This window comes from Bison bison, unplaced genomic scaffold (assembly GCF_000754665.1).
Source record: "Bison bison bison isolate TAMUID 2011002044 unplaced genomic scaffold, Bison_UMD1.0 scf7180017864508, whole genome shotgun sequence".
Lineage (NCBI taxonomy): Eukaryota > Metazoa > Chordata > Mammalia > Artiodactyla > Bovidae > Bison > Bison bison.
Genome location: NW_011495064.1, coordinates 12,734,948 through 12,752,879, shown reverse-complemented (window position 1 = coordinate 12,752,879; position 17,932 = coordinate 12,734,948). Strand labels below are relative to the sequence as shown.

Below are 17,932 nucleotides of genomic sequence, written 5' to 3'. Positions count from 1 at the left end.
TATCATCTGGATATATGAGATTCCTGATACTTCTCCAAGCAGTCTTGATTCCAGCTTGTGATTCATCCAGCTCAGCATTTTGCAGGATATATTCTGCATATAAGGCAGATCTCTAAATTATTTCCACCAAGATTTCTCCCAGGCTCATTCCTGCTCATGACATTTGTTTACTGAATTTAGAGTGTTCCTAGATTCCATTGTACTTTGCCTGGAAAATCCCATGGATGGAGGAGCCTGGTAGGCTGCAGTCCATGGGGTCACTAAGAGTCGGACACAACTGAGCAACTTCACTTTCACTTTTCACTTTCATTCATTGGAGAAGGAAATGGCAACCCACTCCAGTGTTCTTGCCTGGAGAATCCCAGGGACGGGGGAGCCTGGTGGCTGCCGTCTGTGGGATCACACAGAGTCGGACATGACTGAAGTGACTTAGCAGCAGATTCCATTTGGAACATTTCCTGCTTTAACAAAACCTTCTGCTGCTGCTGCTGCTGCTGCTAAGCTGCTTCAGTCGTGTCCAACTCTGTGCAACCACAGAGATGGCAGCCCACCAGGCTTCCCCGTCCCTGGGATTCTCCAGGTGAGAACACTGGAGTGGGTTGCCATTTCCTTCTCCAATGCGTGAAAGTGAAAAGTGAAAGTGAAGTCGCTCGGTCATGTCCAACTCCTAGCTACACCACAGACTGCAGCCTACCAGGCTCCTCCATCCATGGGATTTTCCAGGCAAGAGTACTGGAGTGGGCTGCCACAAAACCCTCTACTTCATACTTAATCCAATATTTTCTTTCCTCAGGCTGAGTCATTATTCTGATTCCATCTGATTTTCTAAGTTCAGAGAAATTTTTCAAATTTTCTAGCCTATAGAGGTACACTTTGAACTGTTTTTCCTTTTAGTTTTTCTTACATTTTATTTCAATGTCAATTTGGTTAGGGGAGCTGAATGACACATATTCTCAGTATACCCTCTGATTCAAAAATGGGTGTGTGAGAGGGTGAATATGGCTGTGGGTGTGTATCAAACCACTATCACAGTACACACTCTTGTCTGCCTATCACATAATAAGAAAAGATGTCTAATGTTTAATAGCTATAAAACATGAGGATTTTTGCCTATAGATTACATTGTTCCATAATTTAAATTATAAAAAAAGTATTTTTCCAGTATTATCAGATGATCGGCCTATCATTTTACTAGCAGCCAGGCTAGCAATTATATTAACAGATCTTCCAATATGAAGCCATTTCTTATATGAATTCTGTATTAGCATATTATTATTTTAAAACAAGAATACTGTATATTATTTCAGTTCAAAAGAATATACAGTAGATCCACAGATGAATATTAAATTAAATTAAATTTTTCCATAGATATACACTTTAATCAGCGCACTTACAATGTGTCATATTCTTAATGATAATAAATATGATTGTATGATGAAGAAAACAGTGCATTTTCTTGCTGAGAAAATGTATTAGGTACTGCTAAATTTGAAATCTATGTGAAATGGATTGTATAAGATTTTTCTTGAAATCAGCATTGAGAATAATATACCTTTCAAAATGTTTCTAATTTATACAAAGATTGATAATTCGATTAGAAAATATGAAGAGTTTTAATTAGTGACAGAAAGTTGGAATAATATAGAATTCTTATAAAAAAATAACCACTCAGATAAAATGTTTCCTTTTGAGATTTGTTTTGATGTTTGGGTTGTCTATCTGTCTTTCTTGCTGAAAATATAATACAGTAAATAGTTATCATAGAATGGAACTGGTATATGGGCATCAACTACACTATCTCATAATGGATAAATATGGTTCAGTGGGTAAATGAATGTAATGCTAAGTTATATTTTAATGGTTATGTTGAAATACAATTTCAATACCATGCAATTTACCCACTTAAAGTATATAATTCAATGTTTTTTTTACATTTTTAAAAATATCTTTGCAGATAGGTACAAATATAATCATAATCAACTTTAGAACATTTTCATCACCTCAAGGAGAAACCCTGTGCCCCTTAAACTATCACCTCATTATTCCTCATACCCACTTTCAGCCCTAAGAGACGACTAATTTCTTTATGCCTCTGTAGACTGATGCAGAACTATTTTTTAAAAGTAGTTGTGTCATTTTCCCTTTAGTTCAAAGGAATATACAGTGGATCCACAGATGAAAATTAAATTAAATTAATTTTTTCCATAGATATACAATTTAATCAGCACACTTGCAATGTGTCCTATTCTTAATGATAATAAATATGATTGTATGATGAAGAAAACAGTGTATTTTCTTGCTGAGAAAATTTACTTGTATTTTCTTGGGCTCCAAAATCACTGCAGATAGTGACTGCAGCCATGAAATTAAAGGACGCTTGCTCCTTGGAAGAAAAGCTATGACAAACCCACATAGTGTTTTAAAAAGCAGAAACATTACTTTGCCAACAAAGGTCTGTCTACTCCAAGCTAAGGTTTTTCCAGTAGTCTTCTATGGATGTGAGAGTTGGACCATAAAGAAGCCTGAGTGGTAAAGAATTGATGCTTTTGAACTGTGGTGTTGGAGAAGACTCTTGAAAGTCCCTTGGACTGCAAGGAGATCCAACCAGTCAATCCTAAAGGAAATCAATCCTGAATATTCATTGGAATGACTGATCCTGAAGCTAAAGCTCCAATACCTTGGCCACCTGATGTGAAGAGCTGACTCATTAGAAAAGACCCTGATGCTGGGAAAGACTGAAGGCAGGAGGAGAAAGGGATGATAGAGGATGAGATGGTTGGATGGCTTCAGTGACTTAATGGACATGAGTTTAAGCAAGCTCCGGGAGTTGGTGATGGACGGGGAAGCCTGGTGTGCTGCAGTCCATGGGGTCACAAGAGTCAGAAATGACAGCGACTGACCCACAACGACAGAGCCTACTACTTTAATTGCACAAAAGCATCTAAAGTAATCGTATCCAAAAGTAACTTATGACTTTCCCACTCCAAACCATCAATACCAACACTATCATCCAAGGAAGAAAACCGTAAACTAGGCCCTGATACTTCTTTAACCTTATCTCTTATGTTTAGTCCATCACAAAGTATTATAAATCTTACTTCCTAAATATCTCTCAAACTCATTCACTTCTTTCCATATCTACCATCACTTTTGTCCAGCAATCATCATCTCTTGTCTGGAATACTAGACCAGCCTACCAATAACTCTTCTCCCCACATCCATTCTCATCCCTCATCCATTATTTAGCTAGAATAATCTTTTAAAAATAGAAATCTGATCTTCTCACTCCAATTTACTCTACTCCTGTCCCGAACACACATATTCCACTTAACTCACTGCTTAAAGGGTCAACCAGGCCCTATATAATGTGAAATCTTCCTATTTTTTTTATTCTTACTTCTTACCATACCTCCTTAGGGTTCTATGTCTTATGTTCTAACTACTTGGAGCATTGTTCAGTTTCCCTTAAAGTGGCTACGCTCCCTTCAATTCTAGATTTTAGACATGATATTTACTCTGGAACACCTGATAATGAATAGATAGAGACTTGTAGGGTTATGAATGACTTTTAAGCTTCTGGTTAACAAAATAATATGCATACTAGAACCATTTCTTGAAATTTTTCAAATACCAAATTATCTCTTATTATTAACTTCTCACTATTGTTCCTGAAACACATTCATACATAATAATGCCACAAAGTCCTTGCACTACTGTTCCTTATACCTATAGTATGATCTTTTAATTGATTTTTGCACAATTACTGACTCCTTGATATTTATATCTCAGAATGCCATGTCATACCAACTTATCAAAATCAGACACCTTGTTGTCCTAATATATCACTCTCTTTTAATTGCATTGCATTATCACTGTCTGATATTGATTAGTTTATTGGGAATCTCCCCAGTCATAATACAGCTCTCTGAGAACAAAGTCCTTAGTCTTATTCATTCTTGTATTGCTATCATCAACATGTAATCCTTGTTCAAGAAATACTGAATGAATGAATAGATGAATAATTCAGAGCCAGAATTCCCCACCTGTAATAAAGTAGATTACCATTTAAAATTGATGCTATCATAAAACAGATCAATAGAGCATGGACACTGAAAATCGGGCAACTTATTGAAATGTTATGGAGTAAGAATAAACCTGTGAACTCCAAACCAGTATTAATAGGCATTACAAAGCCACAAAGTGGCTAAGAACACAGGGTCTGCAGCCATACTGTCAAGGTTCGAATCCAAGCTCTACCACTTATTGGGTGATATTGGGCTAGTTACTTAACCTCTCTGAGGTTGTTCTGCAGTCTATATGACAAACATAAAAACAGTATCTGCCTCAGAAAGATGAAGTGAAGATGAAATATATATGCACTACACAGTAACAATACAATAACAATGCCTGAGACATAGAGAACAATCAGTAAATGTTAGCTGTTGTTTTCTTAATGCAAAGAACATCCATAAAGGGGGCTTAGCATTAGAGAACATGCAGTTTGAAGTGGTTACTTCCATACATCTTTCATGAGTAAATGGTATTCATAGGATGATTTTAAAGCTGTAGAAGACTGAATACTGTAGAGACAGTTAGCTTGAAGTAAAAATTTCTCTTGGGTGTCTTACATACCGAGTGAGTACGGAGTGCTGCGATGGTTTTTGAAAGTGCCATTTCCCACAGTTCATCAATGTAGGCTCTATTTACTAAGCCCTGTGTTGTATGTAAAATGTGATCTTCAACCACAAAAAAGCTAAGATTGAGGAAAAAAAGAAAGCACAGCTGTCAGAAAATAGTTTGATTACTATTTTCAGCATGTCACAAACATTAAGAGCTGCCATTAAATTTGAAGGCAATACTAGTGTTTTTCTTAAAGAAAGTTACTTGGTATAACAAACAAAATCACATTTATTAGACTTGGAATTATACCTTTGATCATGATATCATTTTAATCACTTCAATAAACTGGAATTACATTTGTAAACTGGAATTACATTTGCATTAAATGTTAACCATGCTATCCTGGAATTTAAAAGGGAAGAAAAAAATGTTTATAGATAAAGGAGACTAGTTTCACTACAGTAAAAATACCAGGCCATTAAAACATTTTACAAAAAACAACAAAAGTTAAAACACCCATTATTTTAAGAATCCAACACACAAAATATTAAAACAATTCCCCTTATACAAAACTTTTTCATCAAAGTGTTGAAAAGATATAGCACAAAGGTAAAAAAATACACACATATTTTTTTAACATTCTGCTGTGGTGTCCTAAGTTTTATGCATCTGAAATTATCTTCAGTTATCTTACCTAAATAGTCATACTAATTAAAACAATTCTTTAGAGAATTGCTCATGATAACACTTTAATAAAGTTACCAGTTACAGTATAACAATCTGAATTTGAAAAATAAAGAAATTTCATGGAACAATTCAACTTACTTCCCTTTTTCACTACAAAATCACTATTTTGCAATAAGAATAAGCTGCCTATATTTGGGAAGCTTATTGGGGAACTGGAATTCCAAACTAGTATGTATTCTCAAGATGAGGGTGGCAAACGACACAGTCCATGGAATAAGTTTGGCACACTGCTTATTTTTATAAATGCTGTGTTATTGGAACACACCAATTGTGTCTCATGTACATATTGTCTATAGCTGTTTTTGTACTGCAACAAAGCTGAATAGCTGCAACAGAAACTGTTTGGTCTGTTGAACCTAAAACACATTACCATTTGGCTCTTTTAGAAAAAAAATGCCAACGTTTGTTGATTGCTTGGTTCTCTCTTAACAATAATGGAAAAGCAAAATATCACATATAATAAGGTTATAATTCAACATTATTCTTCCTTTCTCCGTAAAAAGTATTCTCCAACAATATAATGTTGAAACAAATAGATGTTCCTTTAAAATTATCAGATATTCAAAACCAAATCTTGTTTTAAGAATTTAAATAAAGGAAAAAAAATAAATTCCCAAAGAACACTTGCTATACTTTTCCAAGTCTCAGGAAAAGTGTCCAAACTATTGAAAGTGTATAAATTTAAGACACACACACAAATACCCACCCGACAATTTGATTAAAATACTTCCTGTAGCCATCTAAAGTTTCATGCTACAAAAAAGCAAAGAAGAAAGAAGTTATTGTTTTTGTTTTGATAAAGACACAAATCAGCTAATTCATTTCTTAAGGTTCAATTCCCAAGACTATAAAGTAAATACAATAAGAGTACCTACGAATCTATGCCCCAACCACTAATGCTGAAAAAGCCGAAGTTGAACAGTTCTATGAAGACCTACAAGACCTTCTAGAACTAACAAGGTGTCCAAAAAAAGATGTCCTTTTCATCATAGGGGATTGAAATGCAAAAGTAGGACATCAAGAGATACCTGAAATAATAGGCAAGTTTGGCCTTGGAGTACAAAATAAAGTGGGGCAAACACCGACAGAGTTTTGCCAAGAGAACACACTTATCATAGCAAACCCTGTTACAACAACAGAAGAGAAAAGAGACAACTCTACACATGGACGTCACCAGATGGTCAGTACCAAAATCAGACTGATTATATTCTCTGCAGCTGAAGGTGGAAAAGCTCTATACAGTCAGCAAAAACAAGATGGAGAACTGACTGTGGCTCAGATCATGAACTCCTTATTGTAAAATTCAGACTTAGATTGAAGTAAGTAGGGAAAACCACTAGGCCATTCAAGGAAGACCTAAATCGAATCCCTTATGATTATACAGTGGAAGTGACAAATAGATTCAAGGGATTAGATCTGACAGACAGAATGCCTGAAGAACCAAGGACAGAGGTTCCTAACATTGTACAGGAGGCAGTGATCAAAATCATCCCCAAGAAAAAGAAATGCAAAAAGGCAAAATGGTCATCTGAAGAGGCCTTACAAATAGTTGAAAAAAGAAGAGAAGCAAACGTAAAAAGAAGAAAGGAAGAAACATACATACCCAGCTGAATGCAGAGTTCCAAAGAATATCAAGGAGAGATGAGAAATCCTTCTAAAGTGAACAATGCAAAGAAACAGGGAAAAACAATAGAATGGGAAAGACTAGATATCTCTTCAAGAAAATTACCAAAGGAACATTTCATGCAAAGATGGGCACAATAAAGGACAGAAATGGTATGGACCTAACAAAAACAGAAGATATTAAGAAGAGGTGTCAAGAATACACAGAAAAACTATACAAAAAAGGTCTTAATGACCCAGATAACCATGATGGTGTGATCACTCACCTAGAACCAGACATCCTGGAATGGGAAGTCAAGTGCAACCAAGAAAGCGTCTTGAACACAGCTAGTGGAGGTGATAGAATTTCAGCTGAGCTATTTTAAAATCCTAAAAGATGACGCAGTTAAAGTGCTGCACTCAGTATATCAGCAAATTTAGAAAACTCAGCAGTAGTCATAGGACTGGAAATGTCAGTTTTCATTTGAATTCCAAAGAAGGGCAATGTCAAAGAATGTTCAAACTGCCCCACAATTACATTTATTTTATATGGTAGCAAGGTAATGCTCAAAATCCTTCAAGCAAGGCTTCAACAGTACATGAACTAAGAACTTTCAGATGTCCAAGCAGGATTTAGAAAAGGCAGAGGAACCAGAGATCAAACTGCTAACATCAGATGGATCACAGAAAAATCAAGCTAACTGCAGAAACACATCTACTTCTGCTTCATTGGCTATGCTAAAATCTTTGACTGTGTGGATCAGAACAAACGATAGAAAATTCTTCAAGAGATGGGAATACCAGATCACTTTACCTGCCTCCTGAGAAACCTGTATGCAGGTCAAGAAGCAACAGTTAGAACTGGACACGGAACAATGGGCTGGTTCCAAATTGAGAAAGGAGTACATCAAGGCTGTATATTGTCACCCTGTTTATTTAACTTATATGCAGAATACATCATGTGAAACACTGGGCTGGATGAAGCTCGAGCTGGAATCAAGATCGTCGAGAGAAGTAACAATAACCTCAGATGTGCAGATGACACCACCCTAATGCCAGAAAGTGAAGAGGAACTAAAGAGCCTCTTGATGAAGGTAAAGAGAAGAGTGAAAAAGCTGGCTTAAAACTCAACATTCAGAAAACAAAGATCATGGCATCCAGTCCCATCACTTCATGGCAAATAGATGGGGAAACAGTGGAAACAGTGACAGACTATATTTTCTTGGGCTCCAAAATCACTGCAGATGGGGACTGCAGCCATAAAATTAAAAGACACTTGCTCCTTGTAAAAAAAGCTATTACAAACCTAGACAGCATATTCAAAAGCAGAGACATCATTTTGCCAACAAAAGTCCATATACTCAAAGCTGTGGTTCTTCCAATAGTCATGTACCAATGTGAGTGGTGGACCATAAAGAAGGCTGAGCGTGAAACAATTGATGCCTTCGAACTGTGGTGCTGGAGAAGGCTCTTGAGATACCCTTGGACAGTAAAGCAATCAAACCAGGCAATCCTAAAGGAAATCAATCCTGAATAGTCACTGGATGGACGATGCTGAAGCTGAAGCTCCAATACATTGGCCACCTGACACAAAGCACTCACTCACTGGAAAAGACCCTGATGCTGGGAAAGATTGAGGGTAGGAAGTGAAGGGGTTGATAGAGGACGAGATGGTAGGATGGCATCACCAACTCAATGGACATGAGTTTGAGCAAACTTCAGGAGATAGTGAAGCCCAGGGAAGCCTGGCGTGCTACAGTCCATGGGGTTGCAAAGAGTCGGACATGACCGGGTGACTCAACAACAACCTACCTTTATAGGATTACAGTGAGGATAAAATGAGACAATACATATCTAGTACTTAGAAGAATGCCTGAAACATAGCAATCAAGAAATGTTAGTTGCTACTTTCTTAGTGCAAGTCATGGCCACCAAAAGTGGTCCCTGAATGACAATTTGGGGCTGGGGGGAATCACAAGTGGAAAATAATTAAAAGATATAGAAGAAAAATGAAAAAGGGAGAAAAATAAAAGTGGTTATCCTACCATGTTAGACGGAGGCTGGAGCACCAAACGAGCCTGTTTTCGCCTTTGTTTTCGGTAGTAGTTCTCAAATGTTTCCCGGGCCCCCTGCAAAACAAATGAAAGGAAATAGGTTGACACAATTGGGCCAACCACTCTAGTATTTCGTGGGAAAAGAGAAGCTCCCAGGTCAGAAGCTAAGGCAGTCCCACATTTCTCACAATCTGTCATTTTAACAATAATAACCACTGAAAAAACAAAAATAATTATTAGAACTTACTGAACCTAACTTACAAATCCCAATAGAAATGGACACAAGATTATTCAGAGGAAACTGTCGGAACTCAACCTCCAAAAACACCAAAGTTGGTTTTTGAACTAATTATCACAAATTTACAAGAAAAAAACAAACCAACATTCTTGTAGGTTATAATAACAGTTGAGAAAATGATCCTTAAAAAAAAAAAATCACAGAACATCCCAGAAGAAAATTCCAGAATAAAATCTAGCCTCAAATAAATTATGAGCAAGAGGCCAAAAGAAGGCAAGAAAAAGGCAGAAATTGAGAATAATGTCAGTCTTCTCAGACAGAGTATTATCTAGCACAGGATTAACACCAAAAAGGAAGAAACAAAGCCCTGTAACTTTTCATTCAGGGTTTTTGGGCTTAAACTGAAAGGTACTCTAGAAAACAAGAGCTGATTTATATGCTCTATAACTGGGGTTGAATAGTGTCCTCTCGAAATTAATGTCCTTCCCTGGACCTCACAGCATGACCATTTAGAAATAGTCTTTACAGGTATAATTCGTTAAATTAAGATGTAGCCATACTATAACAGGGTGATCCTTAATCTAGCATAACTGGTGTCTTCATAAGAAGAGGAGAATGCTATATGAGGACAGCACAGGGAGAATTCAACCTGGAGCCACAAGCAGAGATGGGATTGATACATCTCAACACCAAGGACTCCTGGCCACCACAGAGGCTGCAGAGAGGCAAGGATTCTACCCAGAATCTCAGAGGAAGGACAGCCTCCTAACATCCTGATTTTGGATTTCTACTCTCCAAAACAGTGACAGAAGAAATTTCTCTTATTTTAAGCCACCGAGTTGTGGTACTTGATTATAAAAATCCTAGAAACTGATATGAACTCAAAACTTTTAAAACATGATGCTCCTCTTTTATTAAACTCTACTCACAACCCAAGACTTTTCTAAATAAACAAAAGTAGAAAGGGAGAGACAGCATTGTACAGCGGTTAACAGTATTGAATTTAGAACCAGATGAATTTATTCCAATCATGGCCTAGCCCTTACTAACTGTGTAACTCATGTGCTCCGTCAGTCAGTTGTGTCTGACTCTTTCCAACCACATGGACTGTAGCTCGCCAGGCTTCTCTGTCATGGGATTATCCCAGCAAGAATACCGGAGTGGGTTGCCATTTCCTCCTACAGTATAACTCATACGACTAGCTATATAATTTCCCTTTCATTAATTTAACTTCCACTGTTTAACTCTTTACCTTTCACTAGTAAACATGCTATGGCTCACTTATTTGTAGAGATGCCAACCTCCTATGTTTGTTATAAAGATTATGAAGCATTATAAAGCTTTTAGAATACTGTCTAGATAAAAAATAACCACTATGCAAATACTTATTTAAAACACAAGATGAAATCAGTGATGAAAGTGAAAGCCCCACCCATGTGAAGATAAGGTTTACTGTGAAAGTGTTGATCATTTCAGTCATGTCTGACTCTTTGAGACTCTATGGACCATTGCCTGCCAGGCTCCTCTGTCCAGGCAAGAATACTGAAGTGGGTAGCCATTCCCTTCTCCAGGGGATCCTCCCAACGGGATTGAACACAGGTCCCCTGCACAGAAGGAAGATTTTCCATGTACTATCTACCTTCAGTTTTTTTCACCTTTCCAAAAGTCTGAAGAATCTTATTCAACATGACTTCTTTGTTATCCTTAAACTAGAAAAGCTATTTAAGGTACTAAATCATGCACACTTGATAGTGTAGCTCAGTGGTTGGCAAATGCTTTCTGTAATGAGTAGAATAGTAAATAGTCTTTGTTGAGCCATGCAGTCTTTGATGCAACTACTCAACACTGCTGCTGTTGTATAAGAGCAGTCATAAACAATATATAAATGAGTATGGCTCTGTTCCAATAAAACCTTATTTGTAGAAACTGAAATTAGAATTTTAAACCATTTTCACCTGTCATAAAATATTAGTCCTCGAGGGATAAAAAATTATTTTTCACCCATCATTTGAAAATGTAAAAGTTCACAAGGTCATACAAAAACAGGCAATATGATGGACTTAACAGAAGAGTCATGGTTTGACAACTCTTGGTGTAGCTTAAAATCAAATATTTTAACACAGTAAGGTTTTGACAACTATATACATCTGAATTTTTCTGTCTAAAAAATGAAAACAAACCTTAAGACAGCTATTTCAAGACTTTCTTAGTCCATAAGCTAGTGAGGTAGCAAATAATTATATTTAAGAAATAAGAAGTGGAAACTGTCTGTTGGTTTGTTAAAGTTATTCCCTACTTGTCACCACTTTCCAGCATAGTGGTATTATTAAAGGTCAATTACCTTTTGTACACAGTGAAGGACATTTCATTTTAAGGTTAACAGCCATAAAAGGCCCTTTATTATATGAGTGTGACATTACACTTTCAACATACTTTTGAGCCAAGATACACTTAGTTGAGAATTTAGGGAAAGCCTTGTTAATTAGGACACAGCATACTAACCGGGACTAACCGAGACTTCCCGGGTGGCCTAGTGGTAAAGAATCCATCTTCAATGCAGGAGCTGTAGGAGACACGGGTTCAATCCCTAAGTCAGGAAGATCCCCTGGAGGAGGAAATGGCAATCCACTCCACTATTCTTATCTGGAGAACCCCACGGGCAGAGGAGCCTGGAGGGCTACAGTCCATAAGATAGCAAAGAGGCGGACACGACTAAAGTGACTTAGCAGTAGCATACTAATTTAATTATTTGTCATAAATGATAGAAAATAAACAAGATGAAATTCTATATAAAAACCAAATCATGAACTTCTACTTAATTCTAAACTATATACATTTTGTTTTTTAATAAAATTAAAACATAAGAAAAGACCAATTTATCTAATAGGTCTGGCTTCTCCATTTACAAAATTGAGTTAGATTTTCCCTAGTGAATGTTCAAGAAATTCACCTCTGATTTTTCTATTTCTTTTGCCAATTTTGTCAACTCAATGCTTATAGGAAGAAATTGAGAAATAGATGTCTGCCCAATACAGCTGAGTAATTGAGGAAGTGCCTGCCTATTCACAAATAGGTCAATAGACAATGCTCTATAGAGTTCTGCCACTTCGGCCTCAAGCTCCTTTAACCACTCAAATGAAAAAAAGCAAAACACAAACCAAAAAAGTCACCTGAACAGCTAATAAAGGTATAAACAAAAAGATACAAAACAACAGGAAGGCAAGGCAAAAGTTGTTTTCATTTTCATTTTATGTCTTTAGAATGACAGTGCTCCGAAGACTATACGATAATTAATTAATACATACAATGGCACAGAAAAATCAGTTACAAAGTATATAAAGTGCTTACCATGTGAAAGACACTAAGAATCTCCTCAGTGAATTTATAGTCCATAGTGGAAGACTAGAAATTAAATAAGCAATTATATTAAAATAAACAATAAAATCCTATGGATTGGAGTGGAATGTATAACTGAGTGTGTGTGTGTGCGTGTGTGTGTGTGTATGCATGCACATGAATGGGGGAGGGATAAATGTTAGAGAAAGATTCTCAGGAAAAAAATAACATTTATACCCATAATTGAAGAATGACTCAGAAGAATAAGCCAGGTAAACAGAAAGGGGGGAAAACTGTTCCTTGTAGAGACAGAGAGATTCAATGAAAAAAGATATCACACACTCCATGAACTGAAAGAAGTTCTTCACAATTGGAACTTCAGCGTGTAAGGGAGAGGTATGATAGGAGACAAGGCCAGGGGACTTTGTGAATCATGATAAGATATTTGGACTTCAACTCTGGTTTTAAACACCTGGAAGCTGTAATGTAGTAAGCACTATGAAGGAAGGGGAAATTAGCTACAAAAGGATTAGACTCTGACATATACTTAAAGAGGCACAAGCCAATTGGATATATGTGGTAAAGGATATGAAGGAAAGAAAACTGACATGAGATTTCTAACCTAGGTAACTAGTTTGGCTGGTGGTGTCATTTAATAAGAGAGGAATCAGGAGGAAATGCAGTCAATTATTATTCATGGATTCCTAATTTGCAAATTTGTCTGCCTGCTAAAATTTATGGGTAGTCTCAAAATCAAAACCCATGGCACTTTCATAGTCATCCACAGACATACACAGAGTGGTAAAAATTTTGAGTTGCCTGATATACATGTTCCTATATGTTTATATATCCAGATCTGAAGAAAACAAAAACAATAATTCAAAAAGATATATGCATCCCATTGTTCACAGCAGCACTATCTGCAACTGCCAACATATGGAAGCAACCTAAATGTCCATCAACAGATGAGTGGATAAAGAAGATATGGCAAATATATACAATTGGATATTACTCAGTCATAAAAAAGAATGAAATTCTGCCATTTGCGACAACATGAATGGACCTAAAGAGTATTATGGTTAGTGAAGTAAGCTAGACAAAGGAAGATAAATACTGCATGTTATCACTTACATGTGAAATATAAAAAAAATAAACAATTGAATATTACAAAACACAAGAAGACTAGCAGATATTGAGAATGAACAAATTGTTACCAATAGGTAAAGGGAAGGAAAGAGGGACAAGACATGTGTGGGGATTAAGTGGTACAAACCACTACACACATATAAAATAACCATGCTATGAGGATATACTGTACAGCACAGGGAACATAACCAATATTTTACAGCAATTTTAAATGCACTATAATCTATAAAAATGTTTAATCACTATGTTATATACACGAAACTAATATGTTGATAATATTATAAATCAACCTTTAATTTTTAAAAACCTCATTCATAATCCCCATCTCCTAGAGACAGCTACTGCTTACTACTTCATGTGTGTGTGTGCTTAGTTGCTCAGTTGTGTCTGACTCTTTGCGACCCCATGGACTGCAGCCCACCAGGCTCCTCTGTCCATGGAATTCTCATGGCAAGAACACTGAAGTGGGTAGCCATTCCCTTCTCAAGGGGATCTCCCAGACCCCGGGATTGAACCCAGGTCTTCCGCATTACAGGCAGATTCTTTACCGTCTGAGGTACCAGGGAGCTATTCTAAACAGATATTTTACCTACACACATATGTGCATATAACACATTTATAAATAGGATCATATATCATAGTATACATATTCTTTTCACTGGCTTTTCCAGAACATCATAATCCAGTATGATCCACTTTTACTGCACAACACTGTTCCAACTGCCTTTCTTCAAACACATGCTACAGACTGCCATACAAATGCCGGAACAAACATGAGTTATGAATAAATGTTTAAAAATAAAAACACAAGTGATGATTTTGAATTTCCCACATGTCTAGACTTGTCTGAATATAAACATTAAAAAAAAAAACACACACAGTATTGCCACTCAGTGGGGGCAAATGAGTAAGGCCTTTTGTTTTTGTATATAAATAAAAGTGATAAAATTCATTGCTAACAAAGCTCAAAGTCAAATTATAGTTGCTATAGTAGGTCACACCAGGAATCAAATAAGTCAGGATCATGTGATCCTTGCTCTTAGTGGGAAAAGAGAAGGCCAGATGAAGGACCTTTCCTGAATTTCTTTCCTTCATAAAAGGTAACAATGTATCCTATATGCAGAAACACCCTGAACATTTCATACAATTACTGATCCCCAGGTCTCTAAATGTTAGTGGAAACATGTCCAGTTGCATAGGAAAAAAAGCTTATGCTGGGACAATACTTCCTCATTGGGGCAATATGTCTACACAACAGAAAGAGGAATAGACCTTCTATTTTCTTTATTAAATATTTACTATGCCATGATTTGGTTAAACAGCTCTTCATCTAGTGCCTCTTCCATGGTAGAGACTGATATGAGGTTCACTGGAAAGTAGACAGAATCCTTCCCATCCATCACAACAAAACACAGTGAACCCTTGGACTGAGAAACAACTATGGACAAGCACGCAGAGAACGAGAGAGAGAAATGGAAGAAGGGAATCACATGCAGGGTTCTTCCGGCTTTGCCTACAGGAAGCAATATTTCCATTTGGTCTTGAGCAAAGCCTATAATTTCATTGCCCTGACTGCAGCTGGAGAACACCCTTTTAACTGTCCCAGCATCCAAGTGAAGACAGGTTTATTCAGAGTGTTTAAAAAAAAAAAAAAAAAACACCTGAAAGGGCTATTTTAATTTGCTTCCATGTGAAAAGGGGAGCACATATCACAGGGCACCGTAATGACATTCAGCGGGATATTACACTTCACCATATGGCTAATTTGAACAGCAGGCCGAAAGCAGGATTTTCTTTCATTAGAAGTGACTTAAAGATCAGACTACAGAAACATATGTAAAGAACAAACCCAAGATGTCCCCTATTTCTTAAATCTAGAAACATTCATTTGATCGTTTGATTCTCAGATGTGAAAGCCCATTCACAGTTCTCATGGCAAGATCATTCAAGAGTTGTGAAGGTAGTACTGTGTCACTGCTCCACTTACCTACATTATGGCTTTGAAAAATGTCTAAAATTCAAGAACCACACTGTTCACAACATAGATGTGGAAAGGATAATTGCTCTGGTAAATAATTAACCATGAAAAAAACAAAAAACCATTACTTTCTAAATGCCCCGATTCTTGCTATTACTCACTTAGCCTACAGAGTAAACCTACATAAACTTCTGACCCTGTTTGAAGAGCAACGGTAATCTGATGTTCTAACAGAATCCTGTTTATTTTTAAGATGCCCCTTATAACTTATGTTTGTCTTGGCATTTCCTCTTTCTCCCATACCCCAAGTCTGAGCCATAGAAAAGAACATCCCCTCCGGGAATGACAGAAGTCTACAGAATTTTAAAAAAGAAAGAAATCTAATGTCTAATGATTATGGATAGTTGGGTCTGTGCTTTTGAAGAAAGTAAACATTATGATTAACAATCTTGGGCTTTGTAATTAGCTTCCCCTCTTCCATGAGAGAGTGTTAATTTATTAAATATTTTAACAAAGAGTCTTTTATTATTAGATTCAGTTTGGCTGCCTCCTTTCATAGCATTACCAATTACAACCAATAAAGCTTTAATTGATGACTACTTTTTATAACCTTTGACCCAAGATGATAAACAGTTGTACCTTAGAAGCGAAAGGGTAAACCTCAAAGGGAACAGTGTCTTAATCATGCTTAGCAAACCAAACTGCTTAAAATTACAACCTACCTACCTGGATAGAACAGAAACCCAGACTTCCTCTATGATTAAGGTAATTGATCAGGAAAAGACTTGGATTTCACTTTTAAGGTTAAGTGTCCCATTTTGTTATAAAAAACATAAGTTGAATAATCTGTATATAACTGTGTACAATTACATGCACAAATAATGTGCTAATTGTATACTATAATACAATTTAATCAATTTGTAGAAAATTAGCAAGAGAATTCTTTTTTTCCCTTTTTTTTTTTCCAGTTTTACTGAGAAATAATTGACTTACATCTCTGTGTAAGTTTAAGACATCCAGTATGGTGATTTGATTATGATGGTTAGAAGCCTCTTCTAACTCACAACTGTCAATCTTTTCAACTGCTGAAGTGCTTCAAAATTTAAAACTTTAAAATTTCCCAATCTCTTAATCTTTTTTCATGTTGCCAAAATGAATAGGGCTTTGAACAACTACTAAAGAGCACACAGAAAAAGGTACCATCTAAAAATGTAAATAAAAATTATATCATCACGTCACAGTTGTTATACACAATCACTTCATGGAGATGAAAGGCAATGAGATATTATTAATAGTTCTCACTATTAACAATAAGTAAATAGAAACTGCTGGCTTAACAGAAGGTGCAATACAAGATTTTATACAAGAAGAACTAGGCATATAGCTTTCAAGTGACTTCTCAAGTATATTAGAGGAAGTCAACACCAGGAAAAGCAAAAAATCTGAGGCTCAGTCTAAGAAGTTTATAAACTAAACGAGTTATACACATTATTTTTATGATATATAAATGTATGTAATGGCTGTTTTATTAAAGACACATGGCTGCTCCCTGCCTTTCAAAATCAAACTTGCCAAACCACCTCCCAAAACAGCCCTTTATATAGTTAAGTGACAACTGGAGGAATTTTGTATAAATAAATCTATGCCTTTTCCCCCCCGTTAACAGAAACTGTACAGAAACAGACAAATTTAGAATATAAGAATAAAAAAAAATCTGTCACACTGAACTTCAGATATTCAGAAAAACAAGCAGAATATCTAAAAACAAAAAAAGATAAATATATTCAGCTGATGTTTGCTTAAAAATATAAGAATATAGATTAAGAGAAAAAAGGAAACTAAAAGTTAAATAAACTTTGCTTCAATACTAATTTTTAATTAAACTTTTTTATTATGAGAGGCCTGTAGATTTACATGCAATTATAAAAAAATTAATAGAGAGAGATTCCATGTGCCGTTAAGCAGGTTTTCCAAAGGTGAACATCTTAGAAAACTACAGTTCACTATCACAACTGGGCCACTGACAGTGATACAATCAGTCAAGGATGCACAATTCCAGAACTACAAGGATGTCACAAGTGTCCTTTTTATAGCCATACCCACTTCCCTCCATCCCTACCTTCTACTGAGCTTTTGGTCAGCACTAATGTTCTCTCCAGTCCAGCATTTCTCAGGAGAGACATTACTTTGCCAACAAAGGTCCATCTAGTC

The 17,932-nt window shown here is 36.2% G+C and overlaps 1 protein-coding gene across 3 annotated transcripts in view; it reads right to left on the bottom strand.

Annotated features, from left to right (window-relative positions):
- The window catches only part of EXOC6B (exocyst complex component 6B), a 734,244-nt gene that overhangs the window by 339,245 nt on the left and 377,067 nt on the right, over positions 1 to 17,932 (bottom strand). For all 3 annotated transcript variants that reach the window (XM_010829771.1, XM_010829772.1, XM_010829773.1), the window contains 3 exons: positions 9,015 to 9,098; positions 6,074 to 6,120; positions 4,633 to 4,753 (listed from right to left, as the gene is read on the bottom strand). In XM_010829771.1, coding sequence (XP_010828073.1) covers positions 4,633 to 4,753; positions 6,074 to 6,120; positions 9,015 to 9,098 — 252 coding nt within the window. The remainder of the gene's footprint in view (positions 1 to 4,632; positions 4,754 to 6,073; positions 6,121 to 9,014; positions 9,099 to 17,932) is intronic.